A 24,960-nucleotide genomic window follows, 5' to 3' on the forward strand; every position below is an offset into this window, starting at 1 on the left:
GTTGATGACATCATCAGCATTTCTGAAACGATTTTGCCATTTTATAAAACCTCATGATTCTAATCATTTTTCCCTCCTTTTTTTTCAGATTCCAGAGAGCAATATTCACCACCAAAAGTTGCCTTGGAAAAAGTTCACTATGACGACCAGCAAGAATTGACGTACGTAGACACTTGACGGCAGCGTATGGAAGTTTATTAGAAAATATTAGTTAATGATAGAAATCAAGTCAGTCGGTAGGTGTGAAAACACCTTAAAATAAAATTGGGATATTCAGGGTAGTAATTTAATAACGATAAAAGGTAGGGCCTGACAAAAAGAAAAGGATGGATCTCACGCAGGAATGTTTTCCTACGATCCGAAGATTGAGAATCTCATTTTAAATTTTCCTTTTCATGTTCAGTTTGACCCTCCCTTTCATTCACCTCAATTCAGTATTATTATACTTTTTTTGCAATTTTTTTTTTTGTTTTAGGGCTGGCTCCTTGTTCTTTAGATTTAAATTGTACAGTCTGTTTTGAGAAGAAAAACAAATCTAAATTAATAATTGATGTGCGAATACGAAGGAACAGGAGAAGGGTGCTCAAATTTTCGCATCCTAATAATGGTTTACCGCTATTAATAAATATTAAGGATGTGACAACATCCATAAATATATTGCATAAGAAGGGTTGAACTACATGTACATAAAAAAAATCTGCTACTAGATCACTAATTTGGCAAAAATATGGGCAGCTATATACTATTAAACAGCTCCTTTTTTAATACAAATTTACAGAATTATTTGTCAAGATCAAGGGTTGTATAAAAATCAATCAGCTGGTATCATCTAGTTGCCTACTTACAGTGAAAAGTGCAGAGAGAAATAGTAGGCGATTTCTCATTCAACACACTTACTTTAAAACACATAAAAGCTAATGTGAAGATCATATAACTGAATTTGTTGAAGAATAAAGTTTTAGTCAGTCGGATTTCATCGAAATGATTCATATCTCTCCATTCAAATATCGTACTCATTTCAATTTTCCTTGAAATATATTCATACCGTGGAGGTAGTAATTTTTGGGGGTTGTCTCGTTAACAGGCTGGTGGGGCGATGACAAACATGGTTGTCGTTTGCTTCAGCCTAGTTCAAAGAATGATACCCTGAAGGAATTCGATTTTTTCAATTATCAAAAATTATTGACTTTATGTTGATGATAGACGACACTACCTTGCACTGACAGCCCGAAAACAGGGGAATAGTTGTTTTCTGGTAGGTGTCAGTCCATTAACCTAGAGTGTAGCTTTTGAAGCTTTCTAAAAGCATGTTTTCGAGAAGTTAGCTTCAAAGTGGAAAAAATGTTGAGAAGATTACTTTTTGAATGCTTGCAAGAGATTCAAAACGAGCACTTTTGGCAAACACCAGAACTGCAATTTACTATTCTCGACGTGCCTTTCACCAACCAACAGGGTACACTTTCACTTTTTGATACACATCAATGAGTTCGAGTAGAAATTTGCGAGAAAGTATCTCGCGAAAGTTTCCCCTAATTTTGACAGAGTGATTCATAAAGAGGTAAACAAATGGCTGTTTGGGAGGCGACCTTGGGTCTCCGAAATCGGATATGCGCCGCGTGTTCTTTGAAACTAGTTTCAATGGCTCGCTTAGTCAGACCGATATATATTTTGTTAGTTCTCACAGCTTATTTCATATATTCACGACTTTCTATTATCCAAAAATAATCCGAAAGGAATTTTGTGAAAAGTTGTAATGGCCCTCGAATAAAATAGTAGTTTACTAAGAATTCTCTCAGACTGAAACATTTGGGGGGATATGAAATAAATATCTCTATTCAATCATGTATTTTGTTCATGCATTTCTTCCTAGACACAGTCTCAAAAAAACTATCTGCTCAATACTATTTTCAAAACAGACTATACATTCCTTTTTGTTCTTTTTGAAAAACAAATTCGGAAATTTCATGAGATACATCTTCAGACTCAGTCCTAGAAACCTGTGTCCGAGTGTAAAAAACCTAAATCAATTTGCCTGTTTGAAATTTTTCACAAAAAACTATTGTTTGCTTAATAAACCAATAGTGATTGTCACTTAAAACAGGTGTCTTGATTGATAAACCAAAGAAACGAATATTTATATTCATTTGAATGCCAGTGTGAGGTACTTACTTGAAATTGTTTGCAATAGTTGCGCAACTTTGAAAGATAATGCGAGACTAACTTATTGTATTATGTAGACCATCTCTTTCAATTTTACTGATAAGATAATTGTTATTCCTAATCATAATTTGTTGAATCAAAATCCTCGACTTAACTGATAAAGGAGATCTTGGTATTCAGTTTTTGTGAGACTATAAAATATTTCCACACTATTATTTACTATTTATTACGGAATTTGTTTATTCAAATATAAAACGAAATAATGGTGTTTATGGAAGTTCTACTTTAGCTCTTCAAATATTTGGTTTTTATTTATTTTATTTGTTGCACTATCTTTAGAGATTAATATTTATCAAATGTTGACTTTTATGGAAAACAACTCAAATGTTGAAAGGGGCTTGATACTTTTTTGATTGCCAGTTTTGAAATTTTAATTATTTTGTTAATGATTCTGTTACTAAATAAACTTTTTTTTTCAACATGACAAGTTCTTTCTATCCCTTTGACTTTTGAAAACCTGCTATAGGTAAGTATGAGAGACGACGGTATCTTCCTTCATTTTTTAAAAAATTTATTTTAGAAATTGAAAACTTTCGTGACAGATTAGTGGTTCAGTTATTCTGGCTTGCCTCTTAATAAAAATATTTGTCATTCCTACCTCTCAGTAAAACTCCTAAAAAAACTGCAAATATCATGAAAAAAATATGAAGAAATGTATCTCGAACTTGAACATATATTTCCGAAGGAACACAAGCATTTTTCAAAGGAACTGATCTTATAAAATACGAACTGAAAATTGAAGTTGACCTTTCCTCTTCAAGAGTTACTTTTAGTTCTGATGAATCGTCAGAGGTGTTTGCAACGAAATTACCGGAACATTTCATAATGTAAGGAATAAAATTGTATAAAGACCTTATTGTGAGAAAGTGAATGTGAACTTATTGGAGTAAAAATATATTTATCGTTTGTTTTCAGATATATAACTACTAATTACTTTGAAATTTCTGAACCGATTTCCATAAGTGAAACGACATTAACCAAACACTCTCTCATATTTGAGAGTAAAAAACTCTTCAATCATCTGCCGAGCCAAGTAAAAAATATATCATGCCCGAGAATCTGTGGGAAAACCGTCAAAAGCATATTTTTAACTAAAGGATACTACAGCCTGCAGGAGTATTATAGTGACAGTATCTTGGGCTAACTGTAGCTTTTTGCATTTTATCTATGAGATTAAATTATCTGTATTCTATATTTATGTGTGATTTCATCGAGAGATGAAAAAATTTTTATATATTTTTACTTATATTTTTATTTTTTGTTCTTTTTACAACTAGACCAAAGATATATGTATTATCTATTGTTTATATCTGCAAATTTTAACCATTTTATATAAATCACTGACAAATTAATAGGCATATACTATTGTATTGTACATATAAACCATGCTTTGTCAACAAGAGTCTTTCCTCTTAGACAATAAAGTACATTGATTGGTTGATTGATTGAGTGTTGCATCGTGAATTGAGTCACCTATTGATCGGGGTGTCAACAAAAACCTCTTTCGATTCGAAAAAAAGTTTGTAGCGTCCTCTCGGCGATGAGTGATGCAGCACGGATGAATTTCTTATTAAAAAGCAGTAAAAATGAAGACTTCTTTCGTGAATTTTGCCGACCTCGATATATTGTTCTCTTGAAAAGTTACCAAGAGGGGGGAACCCATAATCTATTACTATTTGTGTTCACATCGTGACACATGTATTCTGTGTCACGATTCAATTAAAATATAAAATTAGTTCCTGATTCAAGTCCTTGCACAGAACACAAATAATAGTTGTGATGAATAGAACAACTCGCTCCAAACAAAACTGTAACTCCTTTTACTAATCGAAACACGTGTCGAGGTGTTAAAAATAATGATTTGGTATTGGGAAAAAACTACAGTAATATTCATTACTACACCAAAGGTTCCAAACAGTACATCATAAGCTCTTCTTAATAGCCACAAACTACCTTTAGCCAAAGAAATATATATTTACAATTTTCATTATAAACTAGAAATTAGTTAATGCAGTTGGAACAACTATTAAGTGTGACAATACTGTAAAAAAAGCGTGTTTTCAATATATATGTTCATAGATTGATAGATAGATATTCAGATATTTCTAGAGTCTGTTTAAAATCTGTTTTTTTTTCGTTAATCAGCTGTCGCCCCCATACGATTATATGTAAATATTGTTAAAAGAAATACTTTGTCCGAGTAATACGTCAGTGAACAAAATTACAAAAGAGTAATAAGATACAAAATTTGAATAAAACACGCCACATACACATATAAGTATAAAATTAATAAAAATAAAATTTAAAATGAACTGTTGAAATATTCATTTATAGTATAAGGCTCTATATTGCATAAACATTCTTTCACAGACTTCAGAAAACTGCTGGCCATCCCAATGTCTCTTATATACTGTGGGAGAGAATTAAAAAATGTAATCGCCCTGTAGACAGTACTTCTTTCATATAGACATTTTTTATGTATCGGATATAAAAAATCATTCCTAAATCTTGTTCCATACTTATGTATTTTAGGATGCTTTTCAAAGTAGCTTGGTTGATTTACTAACAATTTTAATGACTCATAAATGTATATCGCTGGTACTGTTAATAATTTGTTCATTTTAAAGATTCCTCTACATGAGTCTTTGACCTTCATACGAAAAAGTATTCTGATTACCCTTTTTTGGCAGAGAAATACTCTGTTCAGCTCATGACTGGAGCCCCAAATGATAATACCAAACCTTATTCCAGAGTAAAAATTAGCATAGTAGACAGTCATCAAAACATCACTGTCAACAGTTTTTTTGAGAATTGTCATAGCATATGTAGTTGAAGAAAGTTTTCTGCAGAGATTGTCTATTTGATTTCCCAACTTAAGGTGTCATCGATATATATACCCAAAAACTTCACAGAGGTGTTGCAGGTCACTCTAAAATCATTGAAAGTGATGCTCTTCGGTGTCTCCATGCTGTGTGAACATGACGCAATCTGTTTTTTCATCATTTAAAATCAATTTTCCAGAAAAAAGTTTTTTGTCCTTTCTATTACAATACATACTACCATGTTCAATTATGTGTGGTAAGTTTGCACCTGTCAACAATAGGTTAGTATCATCAGCATAATCGCGAATATAATAATATTTATGATTTTTGGTGTGAGTGTTTGCTTCCGCAATGATTAAATAATCCATTTCAATGTTTTTCTATTAATTTTATTTTTGAATAATATATGATATATAATAACCAAAATATATAATAACCAAAGTACTCGATGCCTGACAAAAAAAATATGAATAGAGGTTATGTACTTCTTTGGTGAGAATGACATACTTTCAAAAGCACCCAGCCGTAACTAATGACAGTTGATGTCAAAATTGAAGTACCTCCTTCCACTACCTCATCTATTCTTTCATTGAAGATAGCTTTATTATTTCAATATTTGAAACACATTACTTCATAGGCAAAATTATTTGAAAGAGATAATAGAATGTTTTCAAACAAATTGAAATAATTTTAAATTAAAATATATCTTGTATCCTGATGAATTGTGAAAAATGTCACTTTTATAACTTCTTGTATCTCAAAAATTTGTTAACCGACTTGATGTGCCTAAAAAAAGTAAAAATAATCTATCATAAAATGATTTGTGGGAATTAAAAGCCGTTTGGTATAAGACTAGACTGACACTTTATTTAAATTTTTTCAACTTAAGCAAATGATTTCTTAACGATATCTGCTTATCTTTATAACTTTTATTCTGTTTCCTCTTAACTTTATGTCTGATCATTCCGAAATTCTTATTTTTCCTTTTTTCCCTGTTCGTAGTCGAACAATTCTCATTCATCCTCCCATCTTTATAACCAAACTTTTCCCGATCCACTTGTCCCTTCTTAACACTTTCGATCCTTGTTTGTTTATCGTGCTTTCGTTTCTTGTAAATATTTTCGATATCGCTCAACTTGACCAGTTCAGAAGGAGCACTTACAAGTGTTTCTTCCAACTTCCTTTTCAGTCCTTTCTTCGAGCTGAAGACTTGCTTTTTGGCATTCGCCATATCTATTCGTCTGAACTCTTCGTCGGTCAAGAGCCGCTCCAAAGTTACCTTTTGCGCTTGATCTCTCTTCAATTTTTTGGCTTCCAACTTTTGTTTGGCCTTGAGTATCTGTTTCTTACCTTTTTTATTCTTTTCCTTTGATTTATCTTCACTTCCGCCCCCCTCCTCACCTTCTTTCTTGGCCTCAGCTACCGGGATTACTTGGCCAGAGACTTCACTTTTTTTTTCTTCGCCCCCTTCCTCTTCCTCCATCTCTTCCTCCTCTTCGATTTCCTCCTCTTCATCATCTTCCTCTTCCTCGCCATCATCTTCGTCATCACCGTCTTCATCTTCCAGACCATCATCCGAATGCTGAACATCAATCCATTCCTCATCATCAGAACCCGACTCTGAATTGATTTCAATGTTCTCACTTTTATTTTCGAGCAGAACCTCTGCTCCCGGTAGATAATCTTTGGCAGTAATTTTTCCATAATCTAGAGGGTCAAGTTCTTCAATCGCTTCTGTTGGACGACCTCTATCTTTCTTGTGCAGGAGCTCTGGTCTCGACGTTCTGAAAAGTTGTATCAAAGATCTAGACGCCATCATGACAGAACGATCCCTGTATGTTTTATACTGAGCAAGATCCTGCATCAGGTCTTCCGTCATTGCTAAGGGACATCTGGAGCAGATTTCTCTGACGGCATTCAGTCCAATGGCTATCACGTCTGAAGAGTTGCGTTCTGTTATGAAATTGTTGGCCATGGTCTTCAATACTGGTTCAATGACATCTGGTGGTACTAATTCGTGACTGGCTTGGGCTGCGAACTGAAGAATTCTTGTCACTTCTCTCTGGTGGGGCTGCATGAATCTTTGAATGTAAGAGTAATAGTTGAAAAGGAAGAGTTCGTGTATTCCTATCAAGCGAGAGATCACATCCAGGGTTATCAACTTCACTTCGAACCGTTTGGTGGTGGTCTCCAGTTGTCTGAATAGTTTTTCAGCCATGCCTATGCAGAAAAATATGTTATTTCAATGGAAAACATTTCATAGTCTGATTCAACAAAATGTTTTTTCTCTGGTTGCTTAACATTAAACTAGAGAAGAAAAGTCTGTGGTGGGGGAATGGGAGCCTAAAATTCTCAATATATTTTTATCTCTCCCACACTTTTTCATTTTATTTATTCCAAGGTAACTTGAAGAATGTCTCCATTAAATGAAGAGAAAAAATTTGGAAGAAGGCTGAATTTGACTGAAATTATGGCCTAAAAAAAAAGGAAAAATCCAAAGTGGTTGCTAACTTAACAGGGGTCTGTCATTTTTGCAAGTTAAAAATATGCTTGTGTATACAGAAGTGATGAGTACTTCTCATTTTATGTATTTTTTGTGATATATACAATAGTTTCAGATGACAAATACATTTTGATTGATTGATTTAGTTTATTCAAAAATAAAATCGGTAACTGGTTTTACAAAACAACATTTTTGGCCATCAAAATAAATGAGAATGAAAACTGGATAAAATCAAGTTGAGAAGTTTGGAGAGATTTTTGTATAATTTGATCTACACTTCCTTCATGAATATTGGAAACTTTAGGAACATATATGACGTATGTGGTGTTTGCCGAAAAAAGGTACATAGTGTGTCACTTGAAAGCATGCTCTTTCATGTGAAATTCGTTGAACTTGCGAAAAAATTATTTACACCTTTAGTAATCATATGTTCAGAACTAACTGTTGAAAAAGGGTACAGTTACGACAGATTCATCAAGTTCTACGATGCTGATGCGAGAACTATTCAGTTGTGTATCATTCAAATTCTCCTCAAACTCAGCAAACTGCGTTTCACAATTTTCTGATGTAATATAAAAAACCAGAACTAGATTCATCTTTATTACATACTGCATCGCATATCCCAAAAACGGCTCCGAACTCTTTATCACATTCATTTTAATAAAATTGAGTTTATAAAAATCAATAACTCACAATGAAATTCTCACGAAAATTACGAAACTGAAAGAAAACATTTGTGGTGATGAGATAGAAAACCCGGAAATGAAAAGGTTACTTTAATGTTTAAAGTTATTCATGACTCCACTGATACAGAATTATTACAGTACGATTTATCTAACTTTGTTTGCTGGTGTGATATAAATCTATTGCAAATAAATATAGACAAATGTCAAAAATTTACTTTTTTCCTAAACAAAAATCCCATTAACTGGCCATATAAAATCAATCAATCAGAACTGAAAACAACAAACACAATCGGAGATTTAGGAATCACTCTCGACCCAAAAAAGTCATTTAGATAGATAGATATATATTCAATTTCTACAGAGTATATGTAAATCCTTACACTAATTCATAAAATAATCAATGGTAGCATCAATTCCCCTGAACTTGTCGAACTTATAACTTTAAATGTGAATCCAAGGAGAACAAGAAATTCGGAAATCTTTAAAGTACCCTTTTGTGGCACCAACTGTGGCCGGAATGAATATGTAGGTAGAATTTTGAGACTTGCAAAAACATACAATTTAGATTTAGAATTTATTATGACTTCTTTAGAAACATTTAAAAAGACTTTGAAAAGATTGTAATTTATTAACTTATTTTTATGATTTTTTTTTATTTTATTTTATATATTTTTTCTTTAAACCTAGCTTAGATTACAAATGTGTAAACTTGTTATTTATTTTGTAAAAAATAGGCACTGCCGTGAATAAATAAAATAAATAAATAATTACCTTCATCAATCATACGACTTGATAACTGAAGCTACCGCCACACTACAATGAGAATAAACATCACAGATTGAAGTAATGACTTCACAGATACCCAAATCAATGATATCAAGAACTTACAGTCGTTTCATTCTTTGATCTTCGTAAGCTATTCAATGAAAATCAATTTGGTTTTAGAAAGGGACGTTCAACAACACAAGCTATAATAAAACTACTAAAAGAGCTATAAATAGTCTAGATATGGGTAATCGAACTCTGGGTATTTTCTTAGATCTAAGTAAGGCATTTGATCTTGTAGACCACAGAATTCTACTAGACAAATTGGAAAAGTATGGTTTTAGGGGAAACTCACGTAGATGGTTTGAAAGTTATCTCCAAAATCGAACACAATACGTTGAAGTATACTATTGAAGTACCACAAGGCTCTATTTTGGGACCTCTACTTTATATAATTTATGTCAATGACTTTGAACGAAATTTTGTAATGTATGCGGATGACACTACACTACTGGTTAGCGGAAAGAATGTTACATCCACAGTAGACCTGACTCACAGGGAAATTTTAAAAGCCCAGGATTGGTTTTCTAGCAATAAATTAATCTGCAATGATAAAAAATCATCCTTCCTAAGATTTAGTTATGCCCCAAATGGTCATGATCACAGTTTACTGTTAAAATCACAGCACGGTTTAATGAAACAGGTGAATTCAATAAAATTTCTAGGACTTACTCTCACTGAAGATTGTAAATGGAATCAACATATTAATGAAATATGTGAAAAAATAACGCCTATGTGTTACTGTATCTATCAACTCAGTAAAATTATAGATAAGTCGGTGGTACTCATGTACTATCATGCCCAATCACACTCAACAATCTCATATAGTATAGTAGCTTGGGGCCTATCACGTGAGGCACAAAGGCTATTTATTTTACAGAAGAGAGTTGTCAGAAACATTCAGAGTGTAAATAGACGTACTAGCTGCAGAGATCTATTTAAAGTTTTAAGAATATTAACTCTCCCATGCTTTTATATGTACCAGCTGTTGATTTTTGTAAAATCGGATCAGCGACCTTTTACCTTCTTAAACAAAAATAATTACGGCACAAGAAATTCAACATTGTTAGAAATACCAAATCATAGACTGGCTAGATCAGAATCAAGTCCAATTTTCATGGGTATCAGGCTATTTAACAAATTGCCGAATCATGTTAGAAAATGTCACTAAGAAAATTTAAACCGTTCCTAAAAAACTTTCTGATTGATAAAGCCTACTACTCCATTGAAGAGTTTATAAATGACTTATCAATATAACTGAAGAATTGAGATTGTCATCTAGGGATGTTAATATACTATAATTTCACCTAGTTATAAGTTTTAATATATAATTTTACATAACTGTTCATATCCTATATATACATATATTTTTTTTATAAGTTTATTTATATCATATTACACATATTATCCAGAAGAACCAATAAAATATTATTATTATTACTATTGAACATAATAGTAATACACTGCAAAACTTCAAATGTATTTTTCTCAAAAACTTATTTTCGTATACTATGTACCTTTTTTCATCGAACACCACATATATTGAATTTCTCAATTTAAATTAAGTTCCTACCTTGTGGATCATGAATTAAATGTATGGCAGAAAAATTAAAGACAGGTGCTTCAGATTTCTTCTTGTATGCCTTAGAAGCCAATTTTTTCACTTTGCTCAGTTGCTTTTCTCTTTTTCTAGTTTTCTTGTTGACCTTATTCGCCATGATTACTTCCTTTGGGTCCACTTCATTGTCAGAATCAGAGTCATCTGAATTTTTCTCATCAGGATCTTTACCCAAAAAAAATTTCATTGAAGCCACCATAACCTTGAAGCAATTTGAATTTGATTTTATAAAAATTAATAACAAACTTCATCTCAATAAAATGATTTATAGAATACAGTGCTAAAATTATAAACAAATCCAAAAATTAATATGTATAGCTGTGAATAAATTACTGATTACATTGCCAATTTGTTTGTCTTGAATGTTCATTAGATTTATAGATATAAACTACCTTTTCAAAAGTAGATATTTTATGAAGTTAGAAATAAAGAGAAAATTAAAAAAAAATCCCATATGATGGAGACTTTATTGGTCACACTGTGTGTATAACCGTTGAGATATCATTTCACTTGATAGTTCTCTGGCAGTATACTGGATAATGAAGTTTCTGACTTTGTGAGTCGTTTTCCAGAAATAAAAAGTTTCATACAGCATTTTCAAATTTGATTTTGGAGAGAGATATTGACATGTTGTCAAAAAGATTGCAAAAAAAATTAATCTTGTATTGCTTGCTTTCATTTTCAGTTTCATCAAAAGATGAATGAAACCCCAATCAATTAGGTAATACGGTGGTTGACAAATCAACATACATACCTTGGCAAATTTCGAAAAACATCCTGTTGCAATTACATTCACAGTTTTGGCATCATTCCAAATATTCTTCTTGTACAACTCGATCATTATATCAATAGACATTTTCGCAGCTCTGTTTGAATCTTTCATCATGGTGAATATAAAATTCTGCAATGTGGAATTCAACTTTGCATTCTTGTGTTTAGCATTCAAGTTTTTTATATCCGTGATGATGTGGTTCTGTAAAAAGGATCTCAATGCCTTGTCCTGGCATCGAAGAAGTTGAAAAAACAGTTCCAACAAATCAGTGGGTGCAAGGAGATTTTTGTTACGGAGTAAAATCAAAGCTCGGCAGAAGGCCATTCGCATATTGTTGTCCAGTACAGTGTTATGAGTTCGCAATACCTCTATCAATTGTTGAGGAAACTCTTTCAGTTCCTTGGGGTAACAGTGAGCTACTTGGGCCATAAACATAACCAAATCGTCCAAAGTTTTATTGTGCTGCTCAGGATAGAGCTGAAATGCTTCCAAAGTATTGAGGAAATGCGTAAACTGGGACATGAACTCTTCATGATATGAGGCAGGATCTCTCTTGATAAGATTTTGAAGTTGTGGAATATTGAATTCCAGTTGATTGTTATGACCAACCATTTTCGGTGTTCTGTAATTGTGTATATACTAATGTTCATAGACTGTTACTTAATACTATACACTTTTATTATTAACTGTTACACAATTCTTTTGGTTCCATAGAAATACATATGGATTGAATGTGCTCTCACAGACCCAGAATTTCTCTGGGAGAAACTTACCGTTTTTTAGGTTGCTACGTTATTTATGGAATTTGTCGGTCGTTGATATATATGTTGTATCGTTGAATATATAACACGTGTCACCCTTTTTCGTTGCATTCATTAGCACTTTCAGTTTTCGTTTTCAATGTGTTGTTTTTGCTTTCAGTGAAAGCAAAATGAGGTTAATTTATTCGTATGAGAAGAAGATTTTCGGCGTCATGGGTTCCGTTACTACATATGTGCCAAACTGTTATTTTTTTTTAAGTTTTGACGTCCAGTTAAGTGAACTCCTGGACTCAAACACTTCATGCCTGATGATTCATTACTCTCAAATGATTCAGTACTACCAGAGATATTCGGAGTAGCCTGTGTAATCAAATACGTTCCCGAAAATTAATATTATAATTTATAGACTCATATCACCCATGTTATATCCATGTTATCGACGGTCACTCTACTTTTCAGAAGTATAGTAAAATTTATTCAAGCTCCAATAAGGAAACAAATTATAAGAGAAAGAACGGTAATGAGAAGTTTAGCAAGTCAAAAAATAGTGCCCAGCTAACATGGCTGTATCTTACTGCAGATGTGAAATATCGCTTTGAGATGTCAAAAGAAAAAGTTCAAGTGAGGTACTTTTGACATACTTATAATTATATCGTGGCTATATTATAATGTGATATCAGTGAAACGTAACACTATGATATCAAAAAAATAAGTGTTACACGATGTCGAGAATACATATATCTGTAATATTTTCACAACACCCTACTTCAGATATCACATCAACCTTCTACAAGAATGTCTCTTTGATATTTAATTTTATTTTGAAATAATTAAAATTGGAATCCAATGATCGTAATGATTCAGTTCAGATACCAAGAATTTATTTATTGCACGTATTCTTTGTCAACCGCTTTTGCTTCATTCTACAATTGAAAATCCAGTATATTGTGTTCGTAGTTCGTATAAGTTGGTCTTAATGATATTGAATTATTTTTATAAGTGATCGATAAATTGCTTTCAATGCCCGTATAAACTTGAAATCTGATCAAGTATTAACGTCAAATTCCTCACAATAGTTTTGAATCATCATGAATACGTTTCAAATCATAGTTGATGTGACGTCACCGTTTCAATGCCAGAATGAATGTATTTGAATCGCAGACAAATACGTTTTGAATACATGAGCATCAGAAAACGCCTCATAGTAGTGTCTCTGTCTTTCTAATGCTCCTTGATAGTTGTGAGTGTATAGTCAAACAAAAATCATGAATTGTTTGCCCTAACATATTAGGACATTAGAAGAGAAGAAAATAAGAAGAAGTAACCTCATGTCAAAGTTAGGACTTTCCGTTCTCAGTTCTCTTTTTCATACTTCACTTCCAAGTCAAAATGGTGGTGACTTGTGATGAATAGATAAAGTTTCAGGGTGTTGTAGCCGTTTATATCGTAAATCTAATATGAAATAAGTGCCCATATGTTTATATTACTCAAGATAGATCAAACCATTGGAGAAACATACCAAGACCTTATAATTGATAAACCAGTTGTTGTTACCAGACGCAAATAATTTTTTCTGTTTTTTATTCACGCTAGACTTTGTTGGTAAACATGTCGACCTTATTATGTAAAAATTCTGTTTTAAGAATCTATCAAGAAGTTATGGAAGATGTAATTTCGGGTGTAAGAGAAGTTTTCCTGGAAGATGGAGTGGATGAACAAGTATTGCAAGAACTAAAACAGACTTGGGAAACAAAGTTGATGAGCACAAAAGCCGTGCAAGAAGAACAGGTTGAAAAGAAAAAAGTGGAACATAATGGCTTTCCAAAAGTCGTTAACAACCCTGTTCAGCAAACTGTTAGCTCTCAACCGTCTCAGCAGCCACATCCCCAGCAGTTGCTGCAGCAGCACATCCAACACGACAAACTGGTATATGTAATGCTATTTTGAATAAATTAATAATCAAACAGACAGGGTAGATACTTGCGGTAGTTTTTGAAAAATTTTTATTTCACTTACATATTTTTGTTTTGTGATATGAATCTGAATTCAAAACTTAGTGAACTACTTTACTCTCTGAGATAAGGCCTCCACTTTAAGTAAATGTGTCTCCTCTTGATTTATTTTTGTTGAGGTGTCTAAATTGTGAAATTTTTAGAATACAACCAGATTATTCAGAAGGTGATTATTTTGAACACTAGTTTGAATCGATGACTAAGTAAGCACCAACAAATTTAAATTTCAATATGTTTCACAAAACTATTGAGCCTTATTCAAGATCCTAAAGACAACATGTAGAACATTTAAAGTTTTGATGTTCCCTTATAAATATCATGATTTTACTGCCTTAATCGTTCTGAGTACTATCTGAAATGGCATGTCGGTGTCTTATCAACTGATTTCAGGTTCCAATTCAAATCACCTTACCTCCGCAGCCCGGATCCGATGGACTTCAGCGAATCCTTACAATCCAGGTGCCTGCATCTGCCCTACAAGGCAATCAGTTGCAGAAAGTACTCACAGGCCCTGTGATAACTGCAACTATGGGGTTGCCCTCAAATATTGCATCTTCACTTTTGCAGCAACACGTAAATGCTGCTTTCAATAGCCATCAGCAAGCTACGGTAACCACAATTGTAAATAAAAATGTCATTCAGACAGACGGAGCTGCAGATCAAGACGATCTTGATTTTACAAGTGCATGCAGTTCAAAAGGAAACTGTGAAGAACCATCAGATAGGAAACAGACTGATGAAGCGGGATGCCTTGTTAGAGATGAGGAGGGCTTATGTATAGAAGTAATTTTTCCCAAAATTAGAAGAAGAAAAGGTACGAACTCAATAGTCGCATATTGTTAATTTGTTTTTTTTGAATATCTTGATAAGTACAAAAAACGTGAGATTTTCATTAGCACCTTTATTTTTTAGAAACTACACAGTGTGACAACAAAATTATTGTAGGGGTAGGGATCAAGGTAAAGAACGCCGTTCAAGAATTTTAAATAGAGCCCTGCACATTTTTTAAATATATGATTGATTAGAAATTATCTTTTAAATGATATAACACAAGTAACCATTGTCTTTTAAAATGGCTCCTCTAAATTCAATATGGCAGTTTTATGACATCATCTATGGAAATTTTGTCAAATAACTTGTAGTGACAAAAGATGATAATTGCGTAATTTTCAATTAAAATTTAAGAATTGACTTTTTTTACCAAGTTATCTCTAATAATTCTTCAACAATTTCTTTAAGAATTAAGTGTACCTGTAATTTTTTTTTTTTAATTTTTGACAATAACTACCTTATAGAGAAAACTAGGAAAAAAGCTTTGAAACTTTCTCTTTTCAACCGACACAGTTGTATAAGAGATACACTTCCTATTTTGAAAAAAAATGGACACTTGGCTAATAAAGTTGAAAAGAAAATTAAAAAAAAAAAAATATAACCCCTTTAATTCAAAATTTTCATATTCTGATTCTGTTTCCAAATAATATTCAAGGTTCTATTTAAAATTCTTAAGTCGAGTTCATTTGCGATTGAATTTGAATTTAGTTATTTTTTCATTAGAAATATTTTTACGGAACTAAATTCTCGTTCCGCATTTCAAATTTCTTATCACAGAAACAACTGAATAGTATGGAAGCATAAGTAGGCCACATATTTTTATTAGTTGTTTCTTGGAAATCACGACGTTGAAACTCGAAATGAAACTACTAAATGAAGATGATCTCACAATTTACTAAATAAAAAATAAAAACAATTTTTACTTATTTGTAATATTTAAAACTCATTCATTTCAGCCAAAAAATATACATCTTTGAATCAGGCAGATGGTCCTAATGACACATCTGATGATGACGAAGATGGTTCAGATGATGAGAATGATGATGATGATCTGGATGACGACAGAGATGAAGATGATCAAGAAATGGAAGATGAAGGCAAGTTATTTATGTTATTTCCATTCAGTGCTGGTAAACCATTATAACTTTTGATTGCAGATAATGAAAGTGATTTTGTTGAATTGACCAAATTTTCATACAACTTTGAGTTTTCTGTGTTAATCTTGTTGATGAACTGTCTCTTTTTTACTTTTAATCTCTTTCCTCCTCTCTCTTTTTCTCTCTCTTTCTCCTTGTAATCTGTCTCTCTCTCTTTCTCAATACTCTCTCAATCTTTCTGTTTATTTTTCAATCTCTCTCTTAATCTCCCTCTCTCGCTTGATACCCCTTTCACTTCTCTCATTCTGAAAACCTCTTTTAATCTCACACTCTCTCAATCTCAATACTCCACTCATTCTCGATACCTCTCTTACTCACAATGTCTGTCTCTCAATCGCCTTCTCTCTTAATCTCCCCCCTGTTGATATTTTTCTTATCTCCTCTCTCTCTCAATCCCTCTACCTTGATTTCTCTCTTTCAATCTCTCTAGTTATAATTTTGATGTACTTCATAATGTACTTTGCCTATTCAGCCTTTGCTACAGTTTTTTTATGAACATGTCTTGAAACCCTATCGGTTAGTTGCACGAATAAATATTTATCTAGTCATGTAATAATTAATGATTTGTCCTTTTCCTAATATATTTTTTGTTTTTTCCCAGGCGGCGAGGAAGAACCTCTAAATTCAGAGGACGATGTCACTGACGATGATCCCACTGATCTATTTGACACCGACAACATTGTTGTGTGCCAATATGATAAAATCATAAGAAATCGCAACCGATGGAAATTTTACTTGAAGGACGGGATTATGAATTTGAAGGGTGCCGATTACGTCTTCCAAAAAGCAACCGGAGACGCAGAATGGTGAAATTATTTATATTGTAAAGACTGTTTGGTTTTTATTGAAAAAGTGTACCTGTTTCAATATTCAGTGATATGTTTATCAAGCGTTTGTTTTTGTGCTTTAGTATACGGTGAGTCTCAAGAAAGTTTTCTACAGATGGAAAGCTTTTAATTATTGCTTTGTCAGTATTTTTTTTCTGATGATAAATTCGTCGTCATGTGAAATCTGAAGAGGAGCCTATGATGGTACAGGAAGAATGAAAAATTTCAAGTATGGTGGTGATTTTCGAAGACGGGGAAAAAATTTAATTTCAAATAGATGTTTGAAATGTGTATATTTCTACAATAATTTTGGGCTATCGCTTAAGGACTAGAAAAATATTTTTGGCAAAGGAAACTATGATATATTGAAGAAATAAATTTTATTCAAAAAAACTATGGTGAAGTCCTCATTTCAAAACACAAATGCCAGATTTCAAAATATTTGTCTGTCTCTGTATAATGAGATACATTTTGATTTCAAGAGTAATAACTGAAATGATAGTGATGTTTTTCGTTTGTAGACATCAGTTTGAGGCTCACCGTATATACATAGACATGAACCTGCTGGCAGGCGGCAAATTTTGAATATGTCTTTTGCCAGTCGAACCCAGAAAATATCAAACCTGTTCTACCAGATGTAGATGTCTCATGTTTTCATATTTTGACAGAGTTGGAAGAAAAATAACCTTTTATGAGCTTTTTGATATTAACAAAGTAATAAATGCTCACACAATCAGAGAATCACAATCTGTTATTGATAACAGATGAAATGGAACCACAACTTATATTACCTTAAAAAGTTTCTACAATGGAAATATTTCGTGTTCGTGGAAAAAAATCAACATTTTTATTTTCTATTAGTTGGAATGGGTGTTAGATTTGATTAACTGGAACAACCAATGAAAATTTCCAATGTCTTTCACAGTTATTTCGTTTTATCCCTTGTAAATAATTAATATACAGGTCTCACAAGAAATTCTGAGTTTGCTGGATATACTATCTCAAAATTTACCAAGTCATTTCATAAAAGTACTGATGATTTTATTTTAGGTTATGGAGTTCCATGAATATCCATTATTTTTATTAAAATACGATACTGGGTACTAGAGCACACAACTCGACGGGGTTCTGTCATTGGTTCCATCCTAGTTTTGGTTTGTGCAACCTTGGGGAAACTAAAACTCGCTAGTTTCAACTCCCATTTAATCATAATGGTAGCGAGTCATGTAACATTGATTACTATCCGATATCCGGCTTATCTGGCGGCCTACATACTATCCGACTGCGAGTTTGTATGAATATTCGTCTAAACTGCTATTCGTTTCATCTCTAATTATAACTTCTCTAGGCTTATAATTGTAGATTGTCGATGTGTCGAGAGAACAAAGCTGCTCAATTTGTATTTCCTTTCAGTTTGGTGCTGACCTCTCTTGTCCAAATGTAGAACTTTTTCACAAAATTTTAGTAGTTCTTTATGAGAACCAGAGAGGGTGGCACTAGTAACTGAAACATGAAATGTTCACTTCTTATTTTCGAATACAAACCAAGAATAGGTTTGAGTAATGAATAATCTTCATCTGATAACGTGATAGCTCATAACCATTATTTTTCCAAATCACCGGTTATAAATTTATTGATGGAAGTAGATTGGCCAATATGATGTGAATTAAATTCTAGGTCCTTGAAAATTATGAGACTCACATTTTTTGTATACAGATGGAAAAGTCGAAAGCTGAAACCTTTCCCAAAAATCAGTCTCTCCTGAAAATATATTCCTTTCAATTTATAGCGGAATTCGTTATAACAATGGCTATCACAGTTAAAAAAAACGTTTGCCCGTATTTACACAAATAAAGTTGATGACGGAATCAAATGAACGAAACGTCACTTCGCGATTTGGTTTGTAGTAGATTATAACAAATATGAAACAGTTTTGAAAGTTCAGGACTTATTCACTGTTACATTTTTTAGTGAATAGGGTTGAAATTGGTCGAATTTGAGTTTCTGAGGTTTCTCAAAAGAAAAAACTAGATTGGGACCATTGAGATAACTCCACAGATTGATTCAACTGATGATAATAAAGCAGCAACGAAAAAAAATCCTATATTTTTACCAAACTCTTCAGTATTTATTGCTTCATATAAAATTGAAAAAAGGAATTTACTATAACTCTTTGTTCAAAATAAATGTTTTCATACTTCTTATATTCGTAATTTCACAACAGAAAATTCTCGGGTTACAATGTATTTGATTATAATATCTACCCTGCTCTAATTCCCAGCCAATATATTCAACATTCTTGAGTCACTCATTATTTGTCGATATACGTTTAGACTTTTTTTTTTAAAAAAAGAACCCTTAACAAAATACACATCTGGTTATTTTGTCTTATTATTTTGATCGTAGATTTTAATGTACACTGTATTTATTTCATGATATTTAATATAAAAATATCCAGTCAAATTTCATATAATAAATTCATCTTCTACATCTACTTTTGAACCCTTATTCATCGAAAACAATTTGAAAAGTCGAGTTATTCCAGAGTTATCCTTGGTGTTTGGAAAAAGTTTTCAATTTACAAATTCTGGTGTTTCATTCCATTGATAGATTGAGGCAAGTGTTGAGTTGTTAGGTTATAGACATGAAACAAAATGAAAGCAAATTGTTCACTTATATTTTGTAATTTTATCAAAAATTGTCATTAACCATTACTGTCACTGTCAAAACTGTTTTCCGAGTTTTTGCTTCACGTTTCGTCTATTACTGCGGTAGACAATATCAAAGGCGATGAGGTAACAGTTGAAGTGCTCGAGTTGTTGTTCCTAACACAGAAGCTACAACGCTGGTATTTGACTCCGGTTTCAAATTATCATAGATGGGCGTGGCTTGGTTTCTCTTAATTGGATTACCTGACCTTGTTCGTGTATCTTTAAGTACAGGCAGCCAGATTTTATGAATGTTCATTACCTCTTACTTTCTATTGAAATTATCCCTGTTTCTGAATGTTTATTGCCTCTCTTAGATTGTTGTATAGTTTTATCGAGTATAACTGTATCTTCGAAGGAGATAAAAGTGAGTGCCTTCTGTTTAGACAGCATGTTCGGCTACAGCCGATTCGTCGGTTTGTCAGAGGCGACAAGTGCTCTTGTGTTCAGAGAGACGGGTACCTATATTTCTTTTCGTGGTTCCAATGTGTGCTGACCCACAGCAACAAGGAATCCGATATATGCTGCTAAAGATTCTCTGGGGTCCTGATAATTTTCGTTGACCTCAATATTGGTTTCACGTCGTGTCTCTTTAATATTTTCCTAATCCAGGGTATACTAGCTTCGAGAACAATAACTCGAGTACTTCGACCGTTACCTCATCACCTTTGATCATGTATACCGCAGTAGTAGACGAAACGGCAGGATCACTAAAAATGAATAAAACGTTTTGTTATTTTTTGGATTTCACCCTTCCTTTTGATAATGTGAAACCCCTAAAAAGATGCTTTACTCGACCGTGCAATTTTATGGTTGAAAAATTCGTTGGCATGATTGTAAACATCACCCGCATGCTATTATTGGAACAGGTTCACAATTTTCATCATGTAAGTTACTAGATGTAAATGACGTACATCCCAATTTACTGTTAGTCAATGGGAACAGTATCTTTTATTTATTTTGTATATACTCTTTCTTGCTTGTAGAGTCTACTTAAATTTGTACTTTAACCTTCATATGAAATAGATAAAGCAACAGTTTTGAAGTTTTTTATTTTTTAGCTCAAGTGTCAGGTAACTTCTGAACTCTCAAACTTTTTTGATGAAATGAGAAACCTTCCTTTAGTTTTTGAATAAAGTATTTGAACTAATAATAATATATACCGGGTGTCCCAGAGATTCTAGGCCAGCAGATATCTCAGTCACCTGCAGAAAAAAATTGAAAAAAAATATGTATATCATAGAAGACCACCAGCACTTTCATGTAGCAGAGCAAAATCCACCCCCTCGCGAGCAACCCCTGCGAAACCATCCCTAACTTTTGTTTTTCAAATGGCAACCCCATGTTGTTTGTCGTTCAACTGACAGCTCTTGTTATTTCTCAACCAACGATATATCATAATTGTTCGAGAAAATTGAATACGTTAGTGGGTACTATTAACTGGACTGATCGAATTGTTCTGCATCGTAGACACCAGAAAAAGTGAACGCTACGCAGAAAAAGAGGCGATAAAATGTTAGAACTTTTTGTGCTTCCTTTCATTCCTCTGATATCTGGATGACACATTGCCATCAGTCGTGATATTGTTGTTGTATATCAAAATGCCTTTTACCTTCACTCCCAACGAATACGTTGATATGCTTTTAATTTTTGGTGAATGCCGAAAGAATAAACGTGCTGCGGAGAGGCTGTATGGGCAGCGCTTTCCTGATCGTCGACAACCAGGTCGTAATACGTTTTCGTATGTAGAAAATACCATGCGAACGGGTTCATTTCCAGGAAAAACAGATCAAGTACATCCTACTCCCGTGTGAACTGAGGAAAATTGCATAAATGTGTTGGCCTACGCCGAAGCACATCCTCATGTTCGTGCATTGGCGGTAGAGATTGGGATCAGTAAGTCATCTGTGCAAAGAATTTTCAAACAGTACAAGTATCATCCCTCCAAAATTCATTTACACCAAGGACTCAGACCTACCGATTTCGAAAGACGAACGGCATTCATTGCTCACATTCAAGTTTTAGTCCATGACAATCCAAACATCCTCAATCAAATCTTGTGGAGTGACGAATCCCGCTTCCATAATAATGGTACTGTTAATCGACATAACATGCACTATTGGTCACAGGACAACCCTCACTGGATTAGAGAAACCAATTTCCAAACAATGTGGGGTGTGAACGTGTGGTGTGGTTTACATAATGGACGACTCATCGGGCCCCATTTTTTCCAAGACACTTTGACGGGCCACCGATATTTACATTTCTTGGAAAATTGTTTACCTGCCCTCCTGGAAGATATTCCACTTGAAGAACGACAACAAATGTGGTGGCAACAAGATGGTGCTCCTGCACATAACTATAATGTAGTTACTACATTCCTCAATGTTACTTTTCGAGACCGTTAGATTGGAAATAGTGGACCTGTGCGATGGCCTGCACGTTCTCCAGATCTCACGCCACTGGACTTTTTCCTGTGGGGATATCTGAAACGAGTTGCCTTCGAAACACAACCAATGAATATTGACGATTTAACCCAAAAAATTTTAGAGGCTTGTCATACCGTTACTCCGGAAATGATTAGGGCTTCCTGTACTCGCGCGCTGATTCGGCGACTTGAAGCATGTGTGGCAAGTGCTGGCCAACATTTTGAACATTTTCTGTAGTATCATGTATCAAAATACAGATGACCTTAAACATTAATATTTCATTTGTGTTTTTATTTTCTATGATTCTGCATGTCATTCTACCTACCATGATACATCATTGACCGAGAAATGAAAAAGACTGTAAGTTGAACCAAAACAAACATGGGCGTGCCATTTGAAAAACAAAAGTTAGGGGTGGTTTCTTGGGGGTTGTTTACCAGGGGGTGGATTTTGCTATGCTGCATGAAAGTGCTTGTGTTCTCCTATGATACATATTTTTGTTTTAATTTTTGTTCTGCAGGTAACTGAGATATCTGCTGGCCTAAAAGCTCTGGGACACCCGGTATATACAGTGCGAGTCTCTAACACGGAACAAATTCACTAAATCAAAGGTGTTGTTTCTTTCGGAAATATACTCGGACACGTCGATTAGTATTTTCAAGTGCCCTTATTTTCATGCAAAAAAAATTATACAGTGTGTCTAGATAGATAGATCTTCATTTAAAAATAGGTAACCCTAATATACATATATATCCCAATTAAATCAACGGTGTATATATACAACATTAGACAAACACAAAAAAAGAAATACAATGCAACAATAATATACGAAAATCACAATTTTGAAAATAGAATTAATAGAATTAGTAGAATTACAAGAATTACAAGAATTGCTTTCAGTACGATATCTATTTCATCTTAATGAGTTCTTTCAATTGTTTTTTAAACAAATTCAACGATGATGATGTTTTAATGAAGTCTGGTAGTTTATTAAATTCTTGGAAACCTTTGAAAAATAAAGTGTTCATAGTACTGCGACAAGCAGCGCTGCTAATGTGAAAGTCATTTTTACCCCGAGTGTTATAAGTGTGAATGTCTCTATTTATTCAATATTATAAATGTATGAAAGTAAACAGGAGCCAGGTTATTCAATATTTTATATACAAAAATCATTGTGAAATAATCAATCTTTTTTCGACTGAGAACCAATTAAGCGTTGCTAACATAGATCTTATGGGGGTGAGACGATTCGTTCTCAGAATTATTCTCATGCCACGATTTTGAAGTTTTTGTAGCATATTCAGCTTAGTAAGATCAAACAAAAACAGGGCTGATGAGCAATAATCAAAATGCGGCTGAATAATTGAATTATATACCGTGATTTTTGTTTCGGTTGATAATTCCTGGGCTATACGAGAGAAAAAATAGTTTTTTTGAAATTTTTTTATGAATATAATTGAAATGGGTATTGAAGTTCAGAAAGTTATCCAACTGGAAGCCCAAATACTTGATATTCGATACAATTTCAATTTGTTCATTATTGATGTTTAGGTTAAGGCTATTAATATTAATGGTATCATATCTGTATTTACTTGTGAATATCATAGCCTGACTTTTAGACACATTCAATTTCAATTTATTCAAACTCAAATACTTGCTAATTGATTGTAAAACATTATTCATTTTTTGAATAGCCGTATCTAGGCAGACGTCACTACAAGCAATTAAGGTATCATCAGCAAAGAGGTTAATGAATTCGCATTCCACAAAGAGGTTAATATCATTAATGTATAATAGAAACAATAATGAGCCCAAAACACTTCCCTGTAGAATGCCAACATCATTATCTAACTCAGATGAAACTTCAGACTTGAAACGTACCCTTTGGCTACGTTGCTGGAGGTAGTTATTTAGCCATTGGTATACCTTGCCCCTTATCCCATATTGCTTGAGTTTAACCAACAATATTTTACGATCAATGGTTTCAAATGCTCTCTTCAGATCAAGGAACACAGTAATTACATATTTCTTATTATCCAATTGAGTTTTTATATGGCATAAAGTTAATTGTAACGCGGACTCGCATGAAAACTGTTTTCGAAATCCTGACTGATTATTCATTAAAATACAATTTGACTCAACATGATGTAATAACTGATCGTATACAGCCACTTCGAGTAATTTTTCGATAGGTGGTAATGTATTGATTGGGCGAAATTCATCAGCTTTATTGGTATTAGGAACTTTTTGAATTGGTACAATAGTGCTAATTTTCAAACTTTGTGGAATTTCACCAGTAGTTAACGATGTATTAACGAAATTCAGAATAGCATGTCCTATAGTTTCAAATATCTCCTTTAGCATCCTACAGTTCAATATTTCATGAATAGAAAATTTATTGTTCATGCCGCGGATTATTTTTCGTAAGTGAGGCATTGTGAGTACTTCAAATTTATCGAATGGCATGTATATATTATTATTTAAGTTGGTCCAGTCTTCATTAATATTTATACTATGAACTATACCGTGAATGCTTTCAATAAAGTAGTGATTAAAACTTTGTGCTATTTCTAAGTTGTCTTTTATAGTTTTTTGCCCATCTAATGTATCAAAAATTATATTGAGTGGAGTGTTCAGATCATTTTTATTAAATAATTTTTTTAGTGTTTTCCACATTTCTTTTGGATTGTTTCTGAATATATCAATCTTATCAAAATAATACTGCCTTTTCTTTACTTTAAGAAGGTTTGTCACCTCATTTCTAAACCGTTTGAAAATTTGCCATTTAC

The 24,960-nt window shown here is 33.1% G+C and overlaps 3 protein-coding genes across 5 annotated transcripts in view; 2 read left to right on the top strand and 1 right to left on the bottom strand.

Annotated features, from left to right (window-relative positions):
- The window catches only part of Sugb (Sugar baby transporter), a 31,028-nt gene extending 28,389 nt beyond the window's left edge, over positions 1–2,639 (top strand). The window contains exon 7 of the mRNA XM_074176896.1: positions 89–2,639. Coding sequence (XP_074032997.1) covers positions 89–177 — 89 coding nt within the window. The 3' untranslated portion in view covers positions 178–2,639. The remainder of the gene's footprint in view (positions 1–88) is intronic.
- Positions 2,640–5,882: 3,243 nt separating this feature from the next.
- Mys45A (SDA1 domain containing protein Mys45A) lies at positions 5,883–12,398 on the bottom strand. 2 transcript variants are annotated; one of them, XM_023163032.2, is made up of 4 exons: positions 12,220–12,397; positions 11,429–12,068; positions 10,630–10,876; positions 5,883–7,262 (listed from the first exon to the last, which is right to left on the bottom strand). In XM_023163032.2, exons 2-4 carry the CDS (start codon positions 12,056–12,058, stop codon positions 5,908–5,910), a joined length of 2,232 nt encoding a protein of 743 aa, XP_023018800.2. In that variant the 5' UTR covers positions 12,059–12,068; positions 12,220–12,397; the 3' UTR covers positions 5,883–5,907. The 2 variants fall into 2 exon arrangements, with proteins under 2 accessions (XP_023018800.2, XP_023018799.2); XM_023163031.2 differs by having other exon boundaries at positions 11,429–12,398.
- Positions 12,399–13,542: 1,144 nt separating this feature from the next.
- On the top strand, positions 13,543–20,782 carry TfIIA-L (Transcription factor IIA L). 2 transcript variants are annotated; one of them, XM_023163029.2, is made up of 4 exons: positions 13,543–14,139; positions 14,610–15,033; positions 16,007–16,147; positions 16,809–20,782. In XM_023163029.2, exons 1-4 carry the CDS (start codon positions 13,816–13,818, stop codon positions 17,015–17,017), a joined length of 1,098 nt encoding a protein of 365 aa, XP_023018797.1. In that variant the 5' UTR covers positions 13,543–13,815; the 3' UTR covers positions 17,018–20,782. The 2 variants fall into 2 exon arrangements, with proteins under 2 accessions (XP_023018797.1, XP_023018798.1); XM_023163030.2 differs by having other exon boundaries at positions 13,544–14,133.
- The last annotated feature ends 4,178 nt before the right edge of the window (positions 20,783–24,960 follow it).

Source organism: Leptinotarsa decemlineata, unplaced genomic scaffold (assembly GCF_025532065.1).
Source record: "Leptinotarsa decemlineata unplaced genomic scaffold, Ldec_3_MD MMD2_tig00002082_RagTag_RagTag, whole genome shotgun sequence".
NCBI classification, from domain to species: Eukaryota; Metazoa; Arthropoda; class Insecta; order Coleoptera; family Chrysomelidae; genus Leptinotarsa; species Leptinotarsa decemlineata.